Raw genomic sequence first — 27405 nt, forward strand, 5'->3', positions numbered from 1 at the left:
CTAGAGACATATTCTGAGTAGCAGGGTTTGGGCATCTTCCATCAGAATGAAAATATTTCTTCTTTAGCCATTTTATGAAACAGATTTATAGCAAATACTATAATAATTGAGCTTCATCCTTTCCCTATTAATCCAGTCTACTCAAATAACTTTCACACCTTTGTTCTTAGCATTGAACATACTTTTTAAAATTTCAAGATATGCCATAGAAAAGTTTCTACCACCTAATTAGACCGCCATTTTTTCTTTTATGTATACATTCTAGACCTTGCTTCTGAGAAAGTCCATACATGCACTACAAGGCATTTCTCTGGAGTAGATTTGCCACTCAGTTAGACTACCACAGTTCTGCACAGAAACTTCAGGAGTTCCAATTGGAAACTAAATACAGACTAATATATACACTGGAAATATATGACTGCCGCATTCCCTTTACAATTAATAAATTCCATGCTTAAATGTTTAAATCAATTCCTCTGGATTTTTCCCAGCTCAGCTCTTCTAATTAAAAAGAAAAGTTATTCCAAACACAAATGACATATACGAAGACTGAAAGCAGTAAGTATCAGTATCATCTATGGAGATCATCTTCTCACAAAACACCATTTAAACTCAACGTGACAAGGGATCTGTTTTCAAACACCCCCCCCAGAAAAAAAAAAAAAAAAAAAAAAAAAAAACACACCCACCAAAACAAAACAAACAAACAAAAAAAAACAACAACAACAAAAAAAAACAATAGGAGAATTAGCAAGAGGGAGAGAAGCAAACACACCAAGTTTCTTAGTATCTTAGACTTAATAAAGGGCAGCTAATTCACATATCTCACACTATTTTCACTACCACCATCATAGAACTATGCCAGTTTAAGAAAATATTAAATATGCATGAGAACACCTTTAAGTGGGAGTAAATATCAGTTCTCTTAGTAAATAATAATAATGACAGTAAGAATATCTAAGAGGACGCAATGCACTAAGAAATAATAAGCATAATCCCTTTCATTAAAAATGTTTCACTCCATGGGGCCAGTAATCCAAGACTGTTTCCATAAGGCTCTGTTGTTTTAACAGCTGTGGACATGGTATAAAGTTTCCCATTTGGAGCCTGAGCACAATTAAAGTCCCCCTCAACACCTGATGAAATGGCTTCTTATTTACTAATTCATCTCAGTAATCAGCTGATCTTGAAGATGTTCGCAATTCTGTGTCCAGAGAAGTATAGAGATTATCTTGGAGCATGCACTCAGGATGCCTTGGATTGCCTGTTTATCCCTCCTTAGCATTTTATGGCAACAGACACTTTATTCTCCTGCCTACTTCTGATTTCCGTTTAGGATTTGGTTTATGAAATTGTTTAGAGGCCTCAAAAAGATTATGACCATCTAGTGGTAGGCACAATTTAGAGGCTTATATCAAAGAGACGAGGCAGGAAAAGAGGGAAAGGAAGAAAGATCAGGGCTAATGAGAGGGAATGACTGCAGACAGTGAATTGGAGTTGACTATGGTGCTGTTAAGTTTTTGGTCGCAGTTTTCCCTCACCTTCATTGAAGCAAGAATATATACTGATACCTCCTTCTACATAGGTTTAGATGGGTATCAGTATTCCCGTTTCAGAGGAAGAACAGAAGCTCCCTGACCACTGACTAACAATGCTCTTAGGACCAGACAGAAATTCTGGTAGAAACAAGGACTGGTTTCCTGTTCTCAATTTCAGGCTAGGAGCTAAGCTGTGAGGACATCCTTCCACACTCCTGTACACACAACATTTTGCCCTTCATTTGCTTCTCTCTCTGACAACATTTTTGTAGCCAGGGTGAGGACTTCTTTCATTTGACCTTTTATATGGTTATCTTCAGCTTTTCCCCAGGTGTGGTCTCAGTAAGCTCCCTTGTCTCTGTGTTCTGGCTGGCTTCCTTCCCAATATCCAGTCTGAATCCTTGAAGCCACGGCTCCTGACTTGCCAACATGATGCTTGCCAGCATGGATTTCTTTCTACCTCCTGTCTTTCTGTGCATTAAAGTAAGAAAAACAAAATTGTGGAAGGGAATTTAAAAGGACAGGAACACCGTGAGGTTTCCCTTGCAAAATCTTCTCCAGATTGATCCCTGTGCAGCTGGGCTAATAGAAATACAAAGACAATCACTGAATATGTAAGGGATACCCACCATAGAAACAATTCAGATTCATGTTAGCATTCATTTTCTTTTCTTTTGGGGACAGAACTGAAAAGTCAGTTTCCTTTTGGTTTTCTGTCAGTCCCACAGTTTGTTTTTCATGCACCTTTGGTGATGTGGTGCTGGGTTGTAAGAAGAGGTTTCTACCGGGCAGATGTACCCTGCTCCATGACAAACTTTGTGGACCAGACTTGTGTGGATTGGATGGTGTTATCTGTCCTCTACTACCTCTGTTTCCTTGGCTGGCTGCTTCAGCTGAAAGCCAGAAAACCCATTTCATTCACCCAGGCTGTGGCAACTCAGCAGACGAGTCCTGTGATCCTGTCCTCTTGCATTGGCCATAACACCACGTGTCAGGTAAAGGTTTGTATTCTGAGTGAATCCTTACTGGTGCATGTTTTCATCACTGCTCACAGCAGGGGGATCAAACAGAAAAATGGACTGCAGATAGCTGAAGAGAAAAAGGCTCTGGGAATTTATTGCTTTGTTTTTTCGCAGGGAGAATAAGAAAGGAAAGGCAGCACCTCTTGACAAACAGTTATATTAAGTGCAGTTTGCAAGAACCGTGTATGAAAAGAAGTTGAAAGGATTTTGATTGTTCATGCAGAAAGGAGATGAAGAAGAGGTAATGTGGTAAGAGAATTAAAAAGGATGTGGTTGCAGAAGGTAGCTTGGGAACGTCTGTTCTGCTGCTTCTAATGACAGAACTTGAGACTATTCATGTTAATAAAAAGTAGAAAATTAATATACAAAATATAATAATTTTTGTTCTCTATATGATTGACTGTGGAACTCCACTAGAAGTGTTTAAGACTTAACATTTAAATTAGAATCAGTTGCTCACACAGGTATGAAGAACAGCACTAACAGTAACAACTACATATAAAAAGATAATAAACACTGCGCTGAAGTCTCTCAGCAATTATTAGAAGCAGCAATGTAGGGAGTAAACTGCTTATTAGAGAGTTCTTACATCTGAGTCAGAAACATTTCATGTTGGCTTCTGCCAGCCAGCACTCTGGACTATGGCTGTGGTCCGGGGTCACAGCTTATATATTACGCCTGCTACATAGACAGCATCACATCGATGGATTTCACTTTAGCTTCCCTGGTAATTTTGTTAAACACTTGCCAGTGACTGTGACTTGATTCTGTACCAGAGTTATTCTTTTGAAGTGTTTTTCTTTTCTCTAAAGAAATAAAATACTCCGAAGTTAATCAGGGACCTCGTGTGCTTTTTTACATGTCACAAGGTCATGTATCTTGGGCTGATGACAGGGTTGCAAATGGAGACAAAGTGGTCAGAGGCTGCACTAATCCCTGGCATGAGGGATATGGAGGAGCAGCAAATAAAGCAGGGTCTATGTTAAGTGGGTGGGCAAATGCTTTTGAAAAAATCCTCTAAATAATAGACTAATTCCTCTTTTCCCTACATGGACCTGGCTAACATTGCTTTTTGTTCACCCTGGGTGCTCTGGAGCTGATCCCGGGAGTTTTGCCTTCCTGAGAGCCACAGAAGCAGACACTCTGTCCATGTACCTGTGAAAATATTCCTTGGGTTCAGCTGAACAAACTGAAATAACCCACGCTGCCCTCAGTCTTTGTTATTGCTTGCTCACCCTAAGTCCTATGGGCAGCTGCTGCTAAAAGAAAGTTTGAGGAAGTCTGCCTGCCACAGAAATACTTTCATTATTTCCTTTAAAAAATCACTCTGGAGATAGATTTATATTTTGTTGATTTGCTTTCCTACTAAATATTTCTGGCCCTCACACTCACACATGCTCCCTCTGCATAGGCCTAATATTCCTCAATTTGAACTCAGATGCTGCAGTGATGGGCATAAATAATAATAGTGCATGAAACACAACAAAATGCAGCAAGTTGCTTCAGGAAGGTGGTTTGTGTTCATTGCTCCAGTAGAATGAAATTCAGCATTTCAATGAAAACAAGCAAATAGTCTCTCTGGGCAGCACACAGCTTCAGAACAGCTTTAGTTTAGTTGGAAAGAAAAAAAAAAAAAAAAAAAAAGAAAAAAAAAGACACACAGGACTATTATTTATAAGCAGTTTTTTTGATTCAGGCTCACTGTATACGTGGATGTGCATATGCGTGATTTTTAACTTGCCCTACGCAGTGACACAGCTACAGGTGGTATTCCCTCCCCTTTTACAGAAATCAAATGAAGACGTTTCAGTTTGTTCTCCTGTAGAAAGGAGGGAGTTTAGGCACCCACAAACCCCATGCATTGGGGATTCTGGAAGTTTTGAAGGAAACAACAAATTGCCTCCCTCCCTGTTGGGGTACAAGGTTTTGACCTGAGGAGTCACAAGCAGAACTGAAACAAGACTCTGATAACTCTGAGTGGGAGTGGAGAGCCTGCAGGTTTTGCTCTGACCCCAGCCCAGAAGCAGCCTCCAGTACAGAGGTGGGACAGGTGGAATTTGAAGGAGTCAGGAAAAAAAAAATTAATAAAGTCTCAATGCACTTATTTTACTTGAATGCTTAGACAAGATCTCTTTGCACCTCAGGGCACATCCTTGTTTGGAAATATTCAGAAATAATTAATAATCATAGTAATAAGAGTAAAAATGTCTTGCTCTTCACATGTATACTGAGGAGGGCTGCAAAGCTGTAGAACAAGGATTTCTGCTTTAGTGTGGGCAATTTAGCTTGACACTGGCTTATAGCTTGAAATTGCCTTAGGTGAGGAGCAAAGAGCTTACACTGACCATAGCTCCAGCCCTGGGACTGCAGGTCAGGCCAGCAAACAGGGAAAAAGGGCCTCACGGTGCCTGTGTGAGAAGGCAGAAACCCCCCTACTGTCTCCCGTTGAAAAAAAACGGATAGCAGGAAAATCCCCTTTTTACATGAAGGCACCTGAGGCAGCTCTGGCAGGACACGCTCGTGCTGGTGTCCCCTGTCACAGTGCAGCAGCAGATTTGGGCAATGAAGTGGCCCCATCTCAGCAGCAGGGAGATCCCGGTGGGTCAGGGCAAATTCATCACGCAGGACAGCCCCACGCAGGGCAGGGGAGGCAGGGGAAGGTTTGAGCAGTGGCGATAGCCTCCTTTGCAAAAGCAACCCAGGCCAGGGCTCCTCTCTTTGTCCAGGGCTGCGGGTGATGCTGTGCAGTACAAGCGGGTGAGGCAGAAACCAAAAACTATCCTCTCCCCCAGGGTCTCCCTGGCAGATCTGTTTTGCCACACTCAGGTCTTTTTCTTTTTAACACTGCTTCCCCTCTCCTCCCCTTCAAGTTTTTCAGTCTTGACCAACAGTTTCAATGTCACCTCTTCAAATGTCACCTGCAATCCCCTCCTTCAACCGGGTTGCCCTTCCCCAGATCATTTCTACACACTTAAAAAAACCCCAAAAAACAAAACCCAAAAAAACACCAAACAAAACAAAACCAAATCACCATCACCACCACATCCTTTCCCTCTTAATCTTGAGTATCTGCCCCGGCTGGGACAGGCTCAGGGCAAAGCCCAGCAGAGGCTGGACCAGGGACCCGTGGCCGGGCAGGTGTCGCAGGCCTGGAGACCCCCAGCTAGACGCCTCGCTGCGGGCCAGGAGGAGCCAGGGCCTCGGGGGGGCTCCTGAAAAACATGGGTTCTGCCCCACACAGGCTTCCCAGCAAAGGACGCTCCAGGCTGGGCTACCAAACAGGATGGAAGTAAGAGCTCTTTCAAAAATCCTTATAAATATCCACATTTAGCACACAAGCATATATATATATATCTATATATATATATCTATATATATATATATCTCCAAATATATGTGTGCGTATATTTATAGACGTTTATATAGATATACGGAGACCCGCACATATGTACGTGCATCCATAAGCGCCTGCCAGGCCCACACTCGCCACAAGCAGGAGAAGAGGCGCGGAGGTGAGCGGCGCCTGCTCCGGGGCGGCAGAGCCCGGCGGTGGCACCCGGGTCCCCTCCCCACGCGGGACCGCATCGCCCCGGCCACGGGCACGGGCGGGGGATCGGGCCCGCGGGGCAGGGGAGAGCTGCGAGGGCTGAGTGGGAGCCGGGGAGGGGACAGGGAGTGCCCCAAACTGGCCCAGGAAGAAGAGATCCTGCTCCACGAAATGGACCTCACAGCCCCCCGCTTCAAAATTAAAATTAAAAAAAAAAAAAAAAAAACCACAACCAAAAAACCACAAACAAAAAAAACAAAACCAAAAAACCCCCGAGGATTACATAAGGATAGGATTATTTCCTTTTTTTTTTTTTTTTTTTTTTTTTTTTTTTTTTGGCAGTGCATGTATCAAATGCAGATGATTTGGGTGCTATGAATATAAGACGAAAATACACCTAATTCCGTCATCATATAGATATAATATATTTCACTCTCACCACATAAATACAAAACATCCAAATATCCAAAACATTCAGAACAAAAGTTAGTAGCAAGGGCTCAGCACTCGGTTCATTCATTATTTTGTTTCGACTAGTTGCCTAGAAACTTCAGACGTAAATAATTTACAATAAAATTACTATTTTCTTTCTGTCCAGCTCCTTCTGTCCAGTTCTGGTCTATAATTAATTCTATATACTACAGCAACCATTCCACTTTTTGTAAATTTTTTTTTTTTTTTTGGTTACAGTTTGGTGGCATGTATTTATACAGTTTGTAAACGCCATGTGTTAAAGTTTAAAGAAAGAAAAGAAACTTAAAACCGAAGTAAAGAATTTTTTTTCCCCCCAGAGAACTAGCTAAGTACAGCATCCCTTTTCTGGCAAATTCAAGTACCGAAATTGAACAGGAAATATGCGATCCGGAATACTAGAAGGTAAAATACATATGTTTGTGGAGAAAATAGCAGTAAGAATTATGAAGGAGAAAAAAAAAAAAAAAAAAAGTGTTACATAGATGTATTTTAAAGTACAAAAATAACAATAAAAGATAAGCTTTTTATATTTACGTTCGTTTTAAAGGAAGTGTGAACGATATACGAGAGGGTTATTTTAGGAGGAAGGAAGGCTAAAGGTTTGTTTTTTTTTTTTTAGATGCGCATTGAAATTATTTGGAAAAATCAAATAGAAAAAAAAAAAATACCATCGCAACAGATCTGGACGCAAATCGAGTCGCGACTTCCATTATTTATCTGCCGATTTGATTTTGCAGATAAGGTCCGCAGGACTGGCCCGTGGGAATGGGAAAAAAAAAAAAAAAAAAAAAGAACCAAAACAAACAAACAAAAAAACCACCCGGGGCGTTGTGTTATCTCGAAGGGAGAGACAGTTTTACTGAAATTCTCTGCAGCCACTGGTTTCTGTCTCCCCGCTTCCTGCGTGTATTTTCACGGCAGTCCGTTCCGGCCCTTCCCACATTCAAGATTTATGGTGAAAAAGAAAAGTTGCTGGACGTTTTCCTGGCGGGTGTTAAGGGCAACCGGCAAGGGGACTGCAGTGCGGGGAGGGTGGGGGAAACGGGGGCCACGAGTGGAGCCCCCAAACCTTTGTGCTTAGGAGTCACTGAGGTCTGGGACGGAGGAGGGGGGTAAAAAGGACCCGGGCATCACCTGGCGGCTCCGTCCTCCTCTCTCCGAAATCCTCCTCCCTCGCCGGGCACCGGCTCCAGCCGAGCCGAGCCGCAGCCCGGCCGCTCTCCCTCTCCGTCCCTTTCCTAACGGTGTCAAAGCAAACGAACAGACAGACAAACCCCCCCGACCCCCTCCCCGAACGGACAGGCGGACCCCCGGGCCGGCGGGGCAGGGAGAGCCGCGGGGGGCAGCCCCGCTCCCGCCGGACCCCGCGGAGGTGCCCGCAGCCCCCGCGCCCCGGCCCCGGCCCCCGCTCCGCTCCGCTCCGCCCCGGCCCGCGGAGGGAACCGCGCCGCGGGGCTTGGAGGAGGCGGCGGCGAGGGAGGGAGGGAAGGAGGGAGGGAGGGAGGGAGGGAGGGAGGGAGGGAGGGAGGGAGGGAGGGAGGGAGGGAGGGAGGGAGGGAGGGAGGGAGGGAGGGATGGGGGCCGCCGCGCCGCCCGTCCCATAAATACCGCCACAAATAGAGACTATAAATATAAATACGGGGGAAGTTACTTAGAGTCAGTCCAGTGCTTTTTTCTCAGCGCTTTCTTTATTGTTGGTCCGGGAGTAGGGCTCGAAGGCGGACGAGCTCAGGTAGCGGGCCGACAGTTCCTGCAAGTTGCCCGCCAGCGAGCCGGCCACGGCCAGGGGCGCGGAGGAGAGCCGCCCGGCCACCGAGCCCAGCAGCGCGGGCACCGGCAGCCCGAACAGCCCGTGCCCGGCGGCGGCCGCCCCGTGCAGCGCTGCCGGCGGGGGGGGTCCCGCCGCGCTGCTGGCGGCCGGCGGGTGCGGGGACCCCCCGGTGGGAGCCGCCGCCGCCGCCGCCGCCGCCGCCGCGGGGCCGGTGCCCGCCGCCAGGCCGGGCCCGCGCAGCGCCGAGCCCAGGGCGCCGGTGGCGCAGGGCGGGAGGAGGCCGGGCAGCCCCGGCGGGGAGAGCAGCCGGCCTTGCTCCAGCAGCCGCAGGACGCTGCAGGTGGCGGCGGTCTCGGACACCACCGACCGCAGCTCCGAGTCCTTCCCCTGGTCCTTCTTCTGCTTGGTGCGCCGGTTCTGGAACCAGACCTTGACCTGCGGGCCGGGGAGAGAGGCAGGGTCAGCAGGGCGGGGGGAGACACACACACACACCCGGGGGGGGACACGGGACGGCCCCCCTCCCTCCCCCTCAGCCAGGTGCCCCCCCAGGACCCCGGCCCGGCCCCGCGGGGCAGAGCGGGAGGGCTCCGGCCCAGGCACCCGGTAGCGCGGGGCGCTTTAAACACGCACAAAGCGGCGCCCCCCGCAACCTGGCTGCTCCCCATTCGGGGGTGCGCCCAGGGCGGGGAGGGAGCGAAGGGTAATCCGGGAGCCCTCAACTCTTTTTATCGAGCTCCATCTTTAACCTGATCCGTCTGGTTTTACCCCATTTTACGGTACGCCGGTAGTTCTGCGGCAGCCGGACCCTTTCCACACACCGCTTTATTCTAAGGCAGCTCCGCCGGAGCCCCCGGGCGCGTCCGCGGGCCGGACCGCGCACCGCCGCGGTGGCCGCCCCCCTCGCCCCCCCGGCAGGGACCCCGCACGCTGCCACCATCCGCTGCCGCCCGCTCGGGTCCAGCCGCCTTTCCTGGGTGTAACAACAGCTCTGAGCTTCCTTCCCCATCTCCCGGCCTGGAGGGTCTCTCTCCCGTCCCTACCCTTTCTAACAATATTTAATTTTAAAAAGGAATCCTGGAAGCTTCTCAGAAAAAAAAAAAAAAAAAAAAAAAAAGCAACAAACAAAAAAACCCCACCAAACCAAACCAAACAGCACCAAAGCACCCACGGCGGTTTCTGTAACCTACGAGCTATTGAACTTGTCATTCCTATCCGGCCGGGGAAAGAAAAAAGCTAATTAGCTTGTCAGGGGAATTTATTGTTGTATGATATTTTGCAGAAATATGAAACCGGCTTTTAGAAGTTTGATCTTTTTAGATGCTTCCCCGCACTCTCACATAGTTTTAACCCGCCTGACCGCCCCCGACCCACGGCCGCTCTGCTCCGCGGGACGGAGGGGCGATTCCCCCCCCCTCGAAAATACAAGGACTCAAAATACGGCCCAAATTTCAGTCCCGTCCCCGGATCTCCTGTACCCCGCAAAAAGCGCTCAGACCAGACGTCTCCAACCCAGCATCCCCCAGGGGAAGGTGCCCCCCCCCGCCTCACCCCTCGGGTTTTAGCAGCTGTGTTCCGCTTGCTGCGGGCTGGGGGCGGTTCGGCCTCTCCTCGCCTCTCCCCGGCCGCGGCAACGCATCCCCGCGCCCGGGGCAACGGGCACCGCAGGGCGGGGGCACCCAGCCCCGGCGGGGTCAGGGCTGCTGCCCGCGGGCCGCCGGCGGTGGGGACCCGCGCCCCGGCCCGGGGAGGGGTCTGGCTCTGTGGCCAAGCTCCCGCGGACCCCTCGGGCCGGGCCGCCTCGCCGTGCGCAGACCCCGCGGCTGTGTGCGGGGACACGCAAGGCCGTGGGACTCTGCCGAAACGGCCCCCTCCGGCCGTCCCCCCTTCCCTGGTCGCACACAGGTGTAGGTCCCTCAGCTGCCCCCCCCCTCCCCGGCCGGACACGCGTGGGCACCCCAGGGGCGGCCTCAGCCTCTCCAGCGGGGCCTGCGCGGTGGCGCGCAAGAGGCGCGCAAGAGCCGCGGGGCCGTCCCACCCGTGGGCCCAGCTCGCAGGAGAGATGCCCAGGCCGGGAGGGGGGGGTCCCGCGGAGGGGAGGACAGGGCAGGGCAGCCGGGGCTCCCCGTCCCGCTGGGGCTACCTGAGTCTCGGAGAGATTGAGCTGGCGGGCGAGCTCGGTGCGCTCCCGCCCCACGACGTACTGGCAGCGCTGGAACTCCATCTCCAGGCGGTAGAGCTGCTCGGCCGTGAAGGAGGTGCGGGTCCGCTTGGGACGGTCCAGATCAAGCCCCTTAGGCAGAATAATCTCTCTGATTGAACCTTTGGCATCTGTCAAAGAAAGGCGCAGTCAGCTTTACACCCAGGCAACCTTCTTCTCTCTCTCTCTTTTTTTTTTTTTTTTTTTTTCCCTTTTAAAATTTTTTTCCGAGGGAAAGAGCCGTCGCCGGAGCCTTCAAGACCAAGACTCGAGTCGGGATGGAGCAGGGTCCCTGAGCCTGTGCACTGCACCTGGCCACTACATCCAAGGAAGAAAAAAACCCCAAAACCAACAGAGAAGGAAGGAGGGCGCGATGGGGGCCCAGGGTTCTGGAAATAATCACCTCATCCTGTTTAAAAATTGGCTTGAATATGTGCACTGACAGTAAGACACTGCAGCATCACCCACGGCCCCTCGGGGAGGCTGGGGAGAGATCCTCCAGGCCGGGCTTTGTGCCTGGAGTGCAGGACGACTCTTTGTTCCCCCTGGGCTCCGGGTTAGGGCTTGCTGGAAGCCGCCCCACACACCCAGCCGCCCCCCAAAATATAAAGCCACCTTCTTATTTTTTTCAGAGCAACTTTCCCATGAGGAAGAAAAAAAAAAAAAAAAAAAGACAGGCAGGAGCTTTCAGGGCATAGGCAGCGCTGCCCCCGAGCCCTCTGCCTGACCACCGTGAATGTGGGGACACCTCCAGCCCACCCAGCATCCCGGGGAAAGCATCGCCACCGCCGCTTCTTCGAGGTTTTGGCAAAGAGGAGAAGACGGAAGGGGGAAAAAAACCCAAAAAAAGGCACCAAACAGCCCACGGAAAGAGCACTTTTCTGGTAGCCCCGACTGGAAGAAAGCGGGACAAATCTTATTAACACGACTGTCAAGCTAGAGCCAGATTCATGTTACACTAAAGCCCTTCCCAACATTGCTTTCCGCAATTTTACCTCCTCGGTACATTTTAAATCAGAGACAACCACATCATTTTAATTTGACCCCTCTCTGGGTCAGTCGGTCGCGCAAGGATTAATTATTGTTTACAAGGCCTGCTTCGAACTAATTTTGTTCCGATTCTGTTCTCTCTCTCCTCCTCCCAAACGCACCTTAATAAAACTCAATTTTCTTCAGGATTTGGTTTGGGATTTTTTTTTTTTTACGGAGTAGAAATAGAATGATTTAATTAGTTTAGCCTGGAAGGGAGACGAGGATTGAGGAAAATTAAGCGTGTAACTATTAAAAAAAAAATACAAAGCCCTTCGTCTTTCCTCCATTCATTTTAAGGCTGATGGCTACTTCAACCCATCCCTTTATGCTGGGATGCTGGGCGCGGGGAGAGGGGGGACAGCGGGACCTCTTGCTCTCCTGAGGGGACCTTCCTACCCGCTCCGACAGCCGGGCGGGAACCGCAGCCCCGCGCCATTGTACGCGGCAGCGGCTGGTGGCGGGCGGGCTGCGCGGGCGCGGAAGGAGCGCGCCTGGCCGGCGGAGCAGAGCCGCGGCCCCTCCGAGGGAGCGCTGGCCCCGGCGAGCTCCCCGCGGGGACGGGCACCCCGAGAAAGCTGCAAAGCAGGGGAAGAAAAAAAAAAAAAAAAAAAAAAAAAGCGCAAGATGGCCCGGTGCGGGGCAAAGCCGGGGAGGAACCACCGCGGCTTAACTTTCCCCCGAGCCGCTGGCGGAAATTCACCGAAATAAAGCCGGGCTGGAGCGGGGCTGCAGGGCAGAGCCCGGCGGGGCGTGGGGGCTCTCCCCCGCAGCCGGAGGAAGGGCTTTCAGCCCAGGGACGGACCAAAGGCAAAGCAACAAAATAAACGCATCTCCCGGGCGTGAACACAGCTCACCTTCCCCCACCCTCGCGAAATACCTCAAACTCATACCTCTAACTAGGATCCTCCTGCAATAGTCCGGATCAGCCGAACTAGATTTACTTTTATTACAGTCTTCCGTAGCTGCAGAGGCAGAAAAAGTCCCTTGCTGATCCTTCAAAAAAGAAGTAGAAATATTTCCTTCAGACCCTTTGCTTTCCTTGCCCTCTTTATGTCCGTTCTTCGAGACCCGGTTAGCTTCAGTCTCTGAACTGCATCTAACGTCCATTTTGTCTTGTTTCCCAAACATGTAGTGCAATAAAAACAAAACAACAACAATAAAAAGCCAACAACAACAAAAAAAAATTACAGAAGAGTAGAAGAAGAAGACGAAGTCTATGCTGGATATTGCACGGCTTAGGGTCAGATCGGTGGGGATCTGTAAAGCACCTTGAGTAAGGAAGATCGGGTTTTATCCCACTGGAAAAGCAGCGGCTTCCTCAGTCCCAGCGTCCTAATGTGACTGTCCAGCTTCCCAGAGCGCCCAGTGATCAGGTACTCAACAGTACAACTCTAAAATGATTTAATGTCTGCCTTATTACAGAGACATGTAGTTGTTAGACACACAGAGGGACGCGCACTCGCTGTTTCAATTGATTACGGGTAATTTTGCAGCCTCCACATTTAGGTTACCTCATGAATACACTAAATTGTTTGGATAATATATCAGATCGTAATGGATGGTTTGTGTGCTTGTCCCCAATCAAGTAGAGTTTAGCCAGTGAATAAACTGAAATGATTGGTCTTGCTTTCAGGAAACACACAATCAAAAGACTGAGACTTCCAGAAAAAAAAAAAAAAAAAAAAAAAAAAAAGGAAAAAAGGGGGGGGAGAGGGAAAAAAAAAAAAACTTTTGACAAGATTCACCCTGAATTGTTAGCACCATTAGCAGCCATTATTAACTTTCTTCAGTATGCCTTTGACCTCCCGATTATATAGTGGCTTTCTCCAAAGCACGCCAAATAAATCTGAATAAAGCTGCTACGAAGGGCTGGAAAAATGCAGTTGTAGGGGGGTGAAAAAAAAAAAAAAAAAGCCCCCTGAATTCTAAACAAACAAACAAATCCCCAGCACGCACGCACATAAAAAGTTCTTCCTTCAAGCAGATCTTTCCAAGGAAGCAGGTTATCTTGGCCAGCAGAAATCCTCCTTAACACATCTCCCCACAGACAGCCATCTTAAACTCCTACCTCTCCTTATTTCAGTCCCGATACTTGCTTTTTGTGCTTCTCCCTCTGTGTGTGTGTGTATGTGTGCGTGCATGTGTGTGTGCTAATTCTGCACCTTCGCAAACACTGAACCTATTCGCAGAGCCTGCTCATTGAAAAAAAAAAAAAAAAAAAAAGCAAAAAAAAAAAAAAAAGCCAGCTTTGTGTGCAGTGGATCCAGGAGGGGGGAGAAACGGAGAGGGGGAGAAAGAGGGAGTGAGGGAGGGAGGGAAGGAGGGAGGGAGGGAGGGAGGGAGAGAGAGCCCGTGAAAAATCTCAACTGCGTGATCCACTAAAGGAGAAAAAAGTTTTACTCTAGCTATTTCATTGTCTCTGCTACAATATCTTTGAGAACCGCAACAGCCAGTAATCCAATAAGACCATTGATTAGGCTACAATGATTCAATTCAAGCAAATGGCCTTGTGCAAAGAGCATGCTCCAGTCCTTCTTGTCACCTTGCAGGGCAGAAGCCCTCTTCATGCTGCTCTCCTTATTCATTCCTTTATGGGAAATGTAGAGCAAAAGGAGTGAAAGATGGCAATTATCTAATTGGACTATTAACAAACAATTCTCTGAGTGTGGCTGTCTGGCAGTGGTTCTTGGGCGAGGTGAAAGGCCACATGTTGCACTGGCCCCATTCACAAAGAGTTTAGGGGCCTGAGAGGGAGAGAAAGAATTTTCCCTGAGAATTTTTCACACAAACGCTGGAGTATCCATCAGGCGTGCTCCTCACTGCCTCCTCCTCTGCCTGCCTGGGCCGCTGCCTTGGAATTTTACCCACCTGAAGCAGGCTGGGGGAGCCATGCATTTTATCAGTGGGTAAAAGCAGAATGCGGTGTCCTTGCCAGGGCTGCTCAGCCCCACGGGTCTCATCCTGCTCCTGCCGGAGGAATAACAGCCCTTGCCCAACGGGACCTGGTCTTTGTCCAAGGTGGTGCAATGGAGTGAAGGATCCAGTGCTGGGGCCTAATCATCATAAATGAGAAATTTAGGGGAGACAAGAAAAGAAGGGAGAAAAAAAGAAAAGAAAGGAAGGGAAAAAGAAAAGAAAAGAAAAGAAAAGAAAAGAAAAGAAAAGAAAAGAAAAGAAAAGAAAAGAAAAGAAAAGAAAAGAAAAGAAAAGAAAAGAAAAGAAAAGAAAAGAAAAGAAAAGAAAAGAAAAGAAAAGAAAAGAAAAGAAAAGAAAAAGATGGCAGTTTATAGAACATTTCAATGAGTTGTCTTTAGTGGAAATCTTAAATCTTGGTCATTTTTCCACAAATCACAGAATAATTTATTTTTATTACCATTGCCCAAAAAATCAGATTGAGATTGAGGAGGTTCCCCTAAGATTTTCATCAAGCCCTATCATTTCAACTATATTTATACATACAACTGGAAATAAAATGTCCTTACTATGGGCCAGGTTTTATTTTTCTTTACAGCCAATGCATCTCAGCAATCTCTGGTGGTCTGTTGTTATTAGTTACTACTCGTATGGCAGTCATACCCGGGGGCCCCAAATAAATCACAGCCCCATTGTGCAAGGCTTCATGCAGATATATAGAGAGGATGGAATGAGTTTATTTCCTCCATGAATTTCCAGTGGTCTGCAAAGACCTGTTGTGTGAAGGGATGCTCATGAAACAGTACATTTAAGAGAGATTTGGTCCTTTCAGGGGAGGTGCAACAAGTGGATGCTGATTAGCGAGAACATTTTTCCTGTAACTGAAGTATAGGTTTATGTTTAGCAGGTAAGCTTTGCTGTGTGATATACATAAACGTATACATGTGTTTGTATGCATAGGGAAGGTAGTATCAACAGTCCTGGCTGGGCACATTTGTTCAATGCTAAATAAAACAAAGTTCTATTTCAAACAATTTTTATGTAACAGATATTTTTTAGACAGAATAGGCATAATGATTCCCGTAAAAGGTCTACTGTGAAATACAGAGAACAATTATAATTATATTTACATAGGTGTGTGGGAGTGTGTATGACATTTCCCCCTATGTTTTTCGTTATGCTAATGTTGCTAATGTCTAGGTATAGGCCATAATAATAAACATGGAGCTATTGAACTCAATTACACCGTTTGAAGCAGAATATTTGGAGATTAAATATTGCATTTTTGTGATAATCTGGATTTTTTTTATTTTTTTTTTGCCAACAAGGACCTGATCCAAAGCTCAGTAAAGGCCAGAAAAATTTTGTTCTACATGTGTGATATCACAAGAAATGCATTACAAACCCTTTTTTGTCCATAGCAGTCAGCGTTATAAAAGGGGGTTTTCCCTACTAAATCAGTTAAATTTGCTTTCACACGTTATGAACACGGTACTGTTGAAGATCTGGAAATTCAAATAATGAGACTAATCCTGCAGCAAACTTGCAGCGAGCAGACAAGTCTATCCACACACAGCTGAGTTCCTTTAATTGAGGTCCGCTCATCTGCAACAAATAGCAAAGTCCAGACCAGCACTGGGAAATTCAAAGTTTTACCATTTATAAAGTCAACATTTTCATTAGTCTAATGGTCACTATACTTCCTGTCACCTATTCTCACTTATTTTTTCTCCCAGTAGACTTAAAATAAAGCATTCTTGAATATTGTGTTCTTTCAGGACATAACATGTCCCCCTCTTACTGTCATAACTCCAGGGATCTCTGTAGCTTCAGCACGCTTACGTCTGCATTCATGTGCAACTGGATAAGCAGATTAGTACCTCTTTTCCCTTCGAACAGTACTTAAAAATTACTTAGCACACTACACAGGTACCTTCTGCCTCTACTTTGCTATGTAGACTATCTTGCTGTTTTTTAAATACAGTTTTAGTAGTTTGTATTAGCATGTAGAAAACTGAAAAATTTGTTTCGCGTTGACTACCACTATTTATATTATTTTTATCTCTATTTGATGAGTAGAAAAGATATCCATTATTGATACTACTTCCTAAATTCTTCTTTGTCAAATATTTCTTTCCTAAATGCTCTTTAAGGCTTGCATGCCAAGCTGGTTATCACAGTCTGAGCATGGTACTAAATTGCTATTGAGCTTCAGTGCATACGCTTTTAGTTAAAAGATTCATCAAAATGATCCTGTAAATTCACTTAATTCACTACGGTAAATTCACTTAATTTACTGTATGACATGGATTCCTAACCAAATGATATTCCTTATGAGTACAACCTTTTGTCCACTTGGAGAGACAGCTCTTGCCCTCCTTTGCTATCTCTGCATTGCAGAGTCATCCTAATAGACTTTGTCTTTGGTGGGTCTCAAATGAAGAGGAAAACAGGGCCGGCCCAGCACTCCCAGACAGGTTAATCTAAATATGTAACAACCTGCTCTGCTGTTTACAACAGGCACCCATTGCTGCCCAGCCAGGACAAACGGAAGAAGAAGAGCAAAATCTTCCCCAGCATCCTCCCAGCCCTGAGCTAAAAAGCCATAGGTCAGAGATCTGCTGAATCAAAAGACTTACCTCTGTGTTTAATAGCCCTAAGTAGATTTTCCTTCCATTAATTTGCTTAATTATTTTGATTCAGACTATTTGCTTTTGAATTTACCCATGCATTTGGCAAGCAGCTGCCAAGCACAGTTTTTGGATACTTGTTTAGCACAGGAGATATGAACTGGTACCTTGGGGCTGAACATCTTCCTGGTTAATTCCAATTAACAGAGAATATGGCAGTTACTCATAATGATACATGTGGAAATGTCAAGGAGTTGCTACGAAGAGGTCCTACCACACATCCAGCACCCTTGGTCACTGTTAAAGGTGAATGAAGGAGAAACAGAAAACCTCATTATTTTGTGCACAGATGCTACATTTCTCTTGGACAACATGTTTCTGTCCAGTGTGACTGTGAGTGGAGAAGATGATCTTCATGAGGACAGGATGTTCACCAAAAGGTTCACTATGCAGGTCTCAGTGCTGTGCTAATCACCAGAAACTTTGAGCACCTTCTTGAAACAAAATGCACAGCATAATTAACAACTCTGTTGCTCTTGCGATTATTCACTCCTAGGGAGGAAATTGCCATACAATTTAAGATGAATCCTGAAAATTTCAGCATATACATACTACCGTGTATTCAGGGAACGTTTAAGAGACATATGCTAAGCCCTTAGTCAAAGATGGTAATTTGTATTGGCTCCATCTCCTGCAAGTGAGCCTAGAAAATGGTCCTCTTCCCACACAGGTGAGCACTATCCTTGAAGAACAGCACCAAAAAAAGGATTGAAGTCTTTGACTCAGTTCAGCTTTCTGTGTGAAGTGGAGGATAAGGCTATTATGTCTGTGGTAGTCTACATGGCTAGAAACAGTACTAATTCCACTTCCCCAGGGACTGATGCCCAGGTGCATTTGTGTTGTTCAATGGCATGTGGGTCCCTGGATCATGATATAAATGACATCACATGGTGTGTTTTATGTGAAATTAACTGTTACAGGCTCACAAGAACTTTAACAGGTACAACAGCAAGACAAAGACGATTTCTCTCTTTTCCATCATTTTTTGGTATGAAATAAGGATGCAGTTCTGTTTCCAAATAGGCTTCATCAGCTCTTATGCAGGTGTGTGTCCTTCATGCCAGTGCCCTTTATATTCCTCTTTGAGCAAGCATTCTGCAAGACAACTGTTTAAAATAAACGAGCATGTCCAGACATCTATTCAACATAAAGTTGTTCAACAACAAGATAATATATGTTATTCCTTGTAGCTGTTACATTCCTATGGTTTGCTATACTCCTGATTACTAGCCTGATGCAGAACACAGAACTAGCTGCTTCTTCATTTGCCTGCATACTTTGCCAGTAATTGCAGTATTGTCTCATCCAGATACTAAACTGCGCTTATTGGCAGGACTCAGCAGTGCTGTTCTGGAGGCCAGTAATAATGAGCATGGGTATCACACGTGTATCATGATTAATCACGTTGTGGTCATTATGAGCTGCTCCTTAGAGTTATCAATCTGGACAGTAGATTAATGCAAAGCTTCATTGCCTGTATCATGCCCATGGCATATGCAAGCCATCTGAACAATGGTAAGACATGATTCTTTTCATGAGGAAAAACTGTGAATTAAGAGGAAATACTGCTTGTTGTCTGACAGCAGATTGAGAGCCTTTGGTTTCAGCCTCAGCTGTGTCACTGACTCCCTCCATAACCACCAGCACCTGAACACTCGAACTCCCTCTGCCATCATTTCACCCTCTCCTGACAGGGCTATTAGCTTTACCAACTTTTCTTGAGCCCTCATGAGTATTTACCACCTCAAAAGCTGTTAGCCCACGAGCCTTTACTATCAGTGCTAAAGCTCTTGCAACCCTGTTCATTCCCATAGTCAATACAAGAAAGCTTGAATGTTTAAACTGTGCAGGAGGAGAAATTCTCAAAGGTGACATGTTCAGGGGAGCAGATCTTTCCAATATTTGCAGTTTCCACATTGAAGAACTGTGCATCAAAAGAAAAAAAAAAAAATTGGACTTTGGGTTAAAACGATGCAGTGCTTTCATTTTGAAAGCTTACGTCAGATTAGATTGAACACAAAGCATGTCTCAAATACTCATAACCATGGTCTCAAGGAGCCAAAGGAAGGCTGTTCAGGACAGTCTGGCTGAGCTGAGTCTGTTCCTTAGGTACCATCTAGTAACTAGAGCGATGTGAGAGATCAGAAGCTGTCCCTTCATTCTGGAGTGAGATAAACTGTGTATCATCCCAAGGCTGGTATGGTATGGTAGCCAGTAGACAGTGAAAATCTTGAAATGATATATTTTGATTTTTTTATTGCTGGTTTTACCTTATTATCAAGTTCTTCTCCCATGTGAAAATGGGAAATGTCAACAGAAGCCACAAGTACAAACCATAACCAGATCAAATCTGGTTTGGAAAGGTTTGTGTACCTGGGTGCTTTGGTTACATCCAACAAACAAGAGGCTAAATAAGAAATTATTGAACTATAGGTCTTGAAGTTTTACTCATAACATAAAGAGAAATGTGGCCACATTTATGGGAAATTTTTGGACTGAATGTGTAGCTTGAATACGGGCAGGATTTTGTTACCTGAAATATATCGATATTTCAGATGGACACCTGAAGTTCAAGATAGATGCTAACACTTTGTCGTGGAAGATGATGGAAAAGGCAGGCAAAAACTCAATGCAGTTTGGTTTGTTAAAGCCTGTCAGAGATTGTGGATTGGTTTAGAGTGACTTCACTTTATGGTGAATAGTTTATCTGATAGATCTAAACACACTGGGAGGCTGAGCATCACGATGGCAGACAACTCTGAACCTGGCTAAATGCAAGGTAATGCAAATCATCAGTGATTAGCTGTATAGCTCAAATAATCTGATAAACCCTGAATTTCCAGGAATCTCTGAGGAAAAAGAACCGGCACCAGGAGTCATCGGTGTCTAATTCACCTCAATCTATAGTAGCAGTTTAAAAAAAAAAAAAAAAGATTATTTGGAATTATTAAATAGAGAGTGAGCAGAATGACAAAAAAACATCAGGATAACACAGGATTATGCCATAAATCCACATTAACTCTGCGTTCATTCTTTTTATCCTCTTCTCTTGTGAGGTATATAGTAGAATCCAAAAATATTCAAGAAATAAGAATAAAAATGATTACAGAGTTGCTAGGATTAATACATGAGAGATGGTAAAGTCTAGAATTGTTTTGCTGGGAAGAAGATGAAAGTGGAGCTAATTATGGAAGTCAAAATTCTCAAACACATAGCATTGGACTTTCTTTTTATTTTATCACATGAGAACAAATATCAGGTTAAATTAAAAAGCAGTAAATTTAGAATGAAATGTAAATGCTCAGACACATATTTCATCACCTATGGGAGCTGCTGTTGCAGGAGGTTGCTGAGGCAAATACCTTGGCTTGATTTTAAAGTGAATCAGACATTGTTGGGATTACCTCATTACACGAGGTTGAAAACAGCGATCAGCGTGATTGAATCTTACAGCCCAAACTGGACACTGATCACACGAAGGCGTGATGCAACAGAAGCACGTTGGTTTGGGGTTTAGTTTGTTCTTCCTTGAAGTATCAGGAGTGGGATATTCTGTAACAGATCAGAAAGACTGATGGCATTGAGTAGGAAAAAAACTAGAGTAGTACATTTTGGATAGCAGTTAACATTACTGCCTATCACTATGTAACTTGTGCCTCTGGTAAGAAAAAAAAGTAGGAATGTGATCAGTGGAAGCGACAAGCCATTTGGCATAACCACATTGTAGGGGAGGTGGGAAGGAATTCAGTGAAACCATTTTGTCTTAGGTGTCTCTTCTGTGAAATCATGTTTTATCTTGAGCTTCAGCATTAGTAGGAAAAGCAAAGGTATAAGGATTATTGGCTCCAAAATATGCCTCTACCAAGCAAATGGGCATTTGGTCACTAGTTTTGTGCAAGGTTGAAACTTCAGAGGTAGAAAGGTACAAGACATATCTAATATACTGTGAGGCTAAGGGAATAAGCTGTCTTCTGCTGGTACATTACCCAAAATGTGGAGGACACCTCAGCAAGGAGTGCTTTGTAAAGCTGTCTGTTGAAGTCTGAAGCACTGGCAAATGCTTTGGGACTTTGCTTTGCATTTCCACAGAGAACAGGCAAGAACAAGAGCACAAGAGCAAGAAGAAAAAGAGATCTTTTATACTGGTGGAATCCAGCAGATTCCTTTGACAAAGGGATCTACAAAATTTGGAAATCAAAATCTACAAAATTTGGGCACCTTTATGGCAGAAGGTACATTGTCTCTCTGGGTGCAAAAGAAGGATGATTTTTTATGTTTTCAAGAAGAAGACATCCTGGAGTCTGGATCAATGCCAGCTGAATTCTAACATTCTCTTTTCCTTTTGCATGGAAAGATCAGTGTGGGCCCATAGTAACTGCACTGTCCAGGAGAAATAATTTGGGCAGAAATATGGCAGTAGTAGTCTTTTTACCATATAACCCAATTTCCTATTAATGAATATGAAGGGGTTTATACATTGTTATTGTTTTGTTTATTCATTTATATAAGAGAGTGATACAAATCTCAAATAATACTATTTTTGTAAAGACTGGGATATTCCTAGGATATTGTTTGGCTATTTCTTTTGCTAGGATGTTTCTATCACCCAATAACACAAGAAAACTGAAGTTATATTAATAACATCTAGAATCCCATATATCTTTGTGCTCCTGATAGATGAGATGCTGTGCAAAAAGACTGAGTATGCTTTAAGACATTTACAACCCGAACAAGACTAGCTGGATAAGAGAAGAAATATGGTTATTTTATTTTTATAGATGGAAGGAAAAAGAAGCACATAGATGCTGTGTTTTCCCAGTGGTGCCAGAGGGACTGAATGAGATCCTCAGGGTCCTCTAAGACCATCCATCAAGAAAAGAAAAAAAGTGTTCAGGAAACAGGTGTTATTCAGCAGGGAAGCTGAAAAATTGCCAAGGTCCCATTGTTGAGTTCTAAGGTGTAGAAATGATGCTACCCACTCACTGCCTTTTAATATGGCACATGCAACATTCATGTGATGTGTGAAGGACAAATGCTTGGCATGTTTTCAAAGGGCATACTCTTGAACTACTTACTCAGATCCCCACATACCAGGTGAGAGAAGCAGAGGTCCAGCTGTGGCAGCCTTTTCCAGTTCAGGAAGATGCACAGCTCTAAGGATCAATTCTAAGTCTTCCACGGAGATATGGTGCTACTGATGTTATTAAAACTGCTCTTGATTTAGACTCCTGTCAGATTAAGGTCAACTCCAGTGATTGCTCATTTAGGAACCTACTGCCTGCTTAGTATGAAGCTGTTCCAGACAATTTTTTGTCTTAGTTTAATCTTTTAGTCTGTCACACCTTCATTTCCTCTGAATGAAGAGCAGAATTGGACCTTTCGGTGTCTGTCTCTTTTTATCATGGGAACTAATTCACCATTGTGTTGGCAGCTCTCCTACTACTGTCAATGGGAATTATGTACCTTGAATGAAGGCGAATGAGGCCATAACTGTTTAAGAATTATGCTATTAAGACAGCACAATGTGTTTTATTTTTATATAGAGCATTACATATGAAGAGTCAAAACCACTTTGTGGAGAAAAGGGATAATAGACTGTACTTCACAGAGTTGTTTGGAGTGGTGCTCTGATTCAGAAGGAAAAGGACAAATGACTCTACAGATGTGAAGAGAATAGCAGAAAAAGCTGGACCTTCAAGGCAATGAAGCAGACAGTTTCCCAACAGAACAGACAAGGCAAAGGGGAAATGGAAAGATGAGCTACTGAAAAGAGCTAAATATCAGCTGGGCAAAAATATGAAGTTGTTGTACAACTTCAGGCCAGAGTAGCCCCCTCAGGCCTCCCCCCACCAAAGGCCAAACACAGTTTCCCTTGAACTAAGCACCACATCTCAGTGTCCATTTACACAGGACATATTTTCTCCCTGTTATCTTCTGCGTCCACCTGCTTGTGTCATCTCAAGACATGAGATGCACTGGGGAGATGCTGTGTGATGCAGTCACCCACTGGCTGGGGCGAAGAGCAGGAGGCAGGGCAAGGTGGGCAGCGCAGAGCCGTGCAGTCCCACTCATTCCTGCACAGTCTTTCCAGTTAGGGGAGTGTATCACCCACTTGCCCCAACTTGTTGATAATGTCTTATTGGCAGGTTGCTACTGAGTTAGGCTGCAAGCCTGAGTGCGATGAACGATGAATGGCTGTGTGCCGTGTTGTGGGAAGGCTGCTCGATCTGAATAGCTGATTCCTTATCAGATGGAGTGTCAGTTGTTGAGCTGCGTGGGAAGGCACAGGCAATGGTCCTTTCAAGTAAATGAATGCCACATCTGGATTTCTTTTCATTTCATTATGCTCCTGACCTTTGTGTACCTCCCTCCCATCCGCTTCCTTTTGATCGGGATCCGTCCAGTTGCCTGCAATCTGACAGGAATAAAAGGGACATGTGCTTGTGTTGCAGCCATTTCCACGCCTGCAGCTTGTGCAGAGGGATGTGAGCCCACTTCCAGGTAGCTCTGGCCCTGCCAGAAGCGTGGCAGGCACAGCACCCTGCCCAGGCTGGGGTCAGAGGCCTCAGGAGCTGCAGATTAAAAACTGTAGCAGTGCTGAGTTTGCTGTATCTGACCACCGGCCGTGGGTCTACGTAAGCTGCAGTCGCTCAAGTAGCTGAAATATAGATGAGCCCAAAGGCTGTCTCCTCCTCTAGGAGGAAGTCTCCGGAGGATCTGGAAACATGGCATGTGCTACATCTCCCTGCCTGCCTTCCACCCCACTGCCTCCCAGACACTTCCTCGCTGCTCTGCACGGCTGGGTGCTGACACATCTGCTTCCGAGGGTGCTTTCCAGCTATGGCAAAACCCTGCCTGCAGCAGGGCGGGTGGGCCATGCCTAGCAGGCAGCGCAGGCCTTGCCAAAGGGGTTTTTAGAGCAGATGAAGTGTCCAGACAAACCAGTCCAGCCCAAATGCATTTCATAGAAAGGGCCATCATACAGATGATCGCCTCAGACATCCCCCTCGTGTTGCACTGTGGCAGTTAGTTTGATTCACTGGGATGATTTTGCTGCCGCACCTCCATCTAGAGCTCAATCATTCAGAATAGCAGGGCTCAGAAATGCTAAGAAATGCTAAGAAATGTCTGCACAAAGTTGCTGTTTGATTAATTTGATCCCTAGGGCATGTGGAAAACTCAGAGAAACATATTTTGCCCAACTAGATGTTCAATCAATAATGTCTTCCAGCTTCATTTTTTTCCGTAGAAGCAGCTTTTGGCATTTTCTATTATCAAATCCCTGTCAAAGCATTTACGAGGCAACTGCCGTGAGGTAAAGGAAATATTTATGGTCTTCATTTTTGCAGAGGTGAGATGGAGCATGGGCAGGTGAAGTGACTTCCCTAAAGTGGGATATCGAACTTGTAACAGCGCTGGCATGGAGTCTTGCAGGGCTTTGCTACTCAGTTCTGTGTTTGCAGCACTTCTGTCCTGAAGCCCCAAGTAAAACAAGTCAAACAATATGGACTCATAACATTTGAAATAACCAATGTGAATCATTAAAATATATTTGTTAGATGATGAGATTTCCCTTTTCAAACTCTTTAAAAATAATAATATTTTAACTTTAAATCATTTTAAAATAATATTTTAATATAAAATCCAGCAAGAATGCTCTTCCATTATATACAAAATTTGCAGTCTACTATTGAAATGAAATGCAAATAAAACATTCAGAGTTCCAATACAGCAAAACACTTAAGTGTGTGTTTATCTTTAAACACATCTGGAACTCCATTGACTTTGACAGGACGACTCATATGCTTAAAGATAAGCCTGCTTTTGTTGGATTATGGCCCTGAGGATGTAAGTGCTGGGGGAATAATTTTCATGCTCTCCAGAAAGGGCTTTAAATCACTTTTGTTTAAGGAGAGCTAACTGGTTGGACGTAAACATACCTAACAAACCAATAGATCAAGATTAACTTTTATGTTGAGCCACTTGACATCTCTAGAAATTACTTACTGTTGAAGTTTGGTTCTTAAAGAAAATAACGATCCAATTATTTTTTAAATGGAATAGAGCTGTAGGAAAACCTTGATACCTCCACGTGGGAATTTTGTTCAAAAAAAAAAAATAAAAAGGAGAAGAGACATAGCCATGTTAAAGCGAATGCAGTGTGCGTGTCTGAAGGGCAGGAGAGTTAGGTGGATTATTAGATTTCAGCACTTGAAAGGAGAAGCAGTGTGGTACATAATAGGACTTTGACAGATCGTCTGCTGTTGGTTTTGCTGTTTTACTGGTGATGCTCTGAGATCAACAGAACAGACGGGCAGCAGGGTAATGCGGCCCTAAAATGTAACAGTTGGGTTAAATACAGTATCTTTCATTTGTTGTGGTAAAGAGTCTAATCTAAAGTCCTTGAAATCAATGGAAATGCTCTCATTGACTTCAAGGAGCTTTGCCTCAAGCCCTGCACCGCTCATCTTGCCACGCTACACAGGCACTCAGGTCTGCTCAGACGTGCGGATCCGGCAGGGCCAGCAGTGCGCATCCCCTCGGAAGAGCACAGGCACCGGGGTTGGGATCTAACCCCGTCCTTGACATACATAGCCCCGCACTTGAGGAAAAAAATAGAAAGAGCACTTCTGTCCCCGAGTCTTTGTATGTTTTCACTTCTTCCTGGTCCACTGCAGTGTGTGGGGACTCTGACACGCCGGTGCGGTCCCCACAAGCAGGGCAGCGGTGCTGCCTCCTGCTTCTCCATCACCTCCCACAGTCCCTGTGTGCCACTGCTGCCTGGGGTCTGGGGACTGCATGGCAGGTGCAACCTATGCACTTCAACTTAATTCCTTCCCAATGGTGCTTGAAATCATAATAATAAAGAGCAGTTGTTGGTGCTGGGTTTTTTTTAAAGTAAAAACCGGAATTGTTAATACTTCATGAAAACATTGCTTTTTAGGCGTTGTCAGCTCTGCTCTGTGCCTCATCAGTAGTCTAGGTCAGAAAAGCAGTGGGAAATACAAGATAAGAAAGCCCTACCATCTAGGCCAAGTACAGCAATATAACATCGCTTCAGCGGTAATGACAATGGAGAAGGAGCAGAATGCTGTGGTGTCCTGCTGGCAGCTAAATATGAAAGCCAAAGCAGAGACATTTATAAAATAAACAAGCATCAGGGAAGATGAGACAGTTATTACAGCACAGGAAATAGTGATCTTTAACAATGGTCCATTCCAGTTTCTCTCATTGTTATAGAAATAAAGTGGTGTAAATGAATGCTTTGTCTCATGTGTGTTTTATTGTTTCTCAGGCAATTACCAGACTGTATTCCATTTAGTCTAGGGGAGGGAATTGCACGTCATCCATCCAGAGCACAGTTTGCAGGGGCAAGCAGGTCAGGAGGAGACATGCCTGTTTCACGTCTAAATCTGTGCAGTCTTCTGACCACCAACAAAAGGATAGGTCAGGCCGTATCACACCAACGTGTGATGTAAGCGGTTTTACATGACGACAGAAAGATGTGCCGCAGCGTGGTGACATCATTTTGGTGGCAGAGCTTTGGTTAAGCAGTTTCTGCAGAAAATCCCTGCACATCGTCATGCTGTGGCTGCTTTTCCCAGTGGTGCCGGTTATAGCATTAAGTATCTGTGTGATGAAGCAGATGGAATAAAACAACGCCCATAAAATGGCTGGTTTCTCCCAGTTAGAGTCCTCTGTGGCTCTGTTGTATCAGCTGCACAGGTGGGGGGGTGCTGGAGGGACAAGGGCAAGGGGGTTACCGTGGGGTTGGACACAGGGGTAGGAGATCCCTACGTCAGGAGGAGTTCTGCCAAGGAGAGGGTAAGGGGGACCACACCTTAGTCAGAGGGTAAAATTACACTGAGACAGTGATGCACAACCCTGACACAGACAGCCCCCATATGCTGTCATACCATAAATTTGTTCTCTATGGGGTACCAGCCCTGTGTAAATGTTTCACAGAGAAAACAGTTGTGAATGCACACTGGGGCCAAGACAGAGAAAAATTCCAACTTTTCCTATCACTTCAGTGAAAAAAACCTGCAAGAAAGACTACACTTCTTGCCATCAATGTGTCAAACAGGGGCAAAAAAAGAGCAAGAATTTGGACATAATTAAGTAGTCAAGGTCCTGTCTGGAATGAGGCCCAAGCTGAACCCGCACTCTTTTATTAACCTTCTGTAGAGGAAAAAAAAAGACATTAAAAACATGGTACGG

At 45.4% G+C, this 27405-nt stretch overlaps 1 protein-coding gene across 1 annotated transcript; it reads right to left on the minus strand.

Moving 5' to 3' along the window:
- Positions 1-8170: 8170 nt before the first annotated feature.
- On the minus strand, positions 8171-13708 carry VAX1 (ventral anterior homeobox 1). Its single transcript, XM_074908467.1, has 3 exons — positions 12472-13708; positions 10493-10680; positions 8171-8787 (listed from the first exon to the last, which is right to left on the minus strand). The coding sequence occupies exons 1-3, from the start codon at positions 12707-12709 to the stop codon at positions 8239-8241; spliced, it is 975 nt and encodes a 324-aa protein (XP_074764568.1). The 5' UTR covers positions 12710-13708; the 3' UTR covers positions 8171-8238.
- Between the last annotated feature and the right edge of the window lie 13697 nt (positions 13709-27405).

Source organism: Athene noctua, chromosome 5 (genome assembly GCF_965140245.1).
Source record: "Athene noctua chromosome 5, bAthNoc1.hap1.1, whole genome shotgun sequence".
Lineage (NCBI taxonomy): Eukaryota > Metazoa > Chordata > Aves > Strigiformes > Strigidae > Athene > Athene noctua.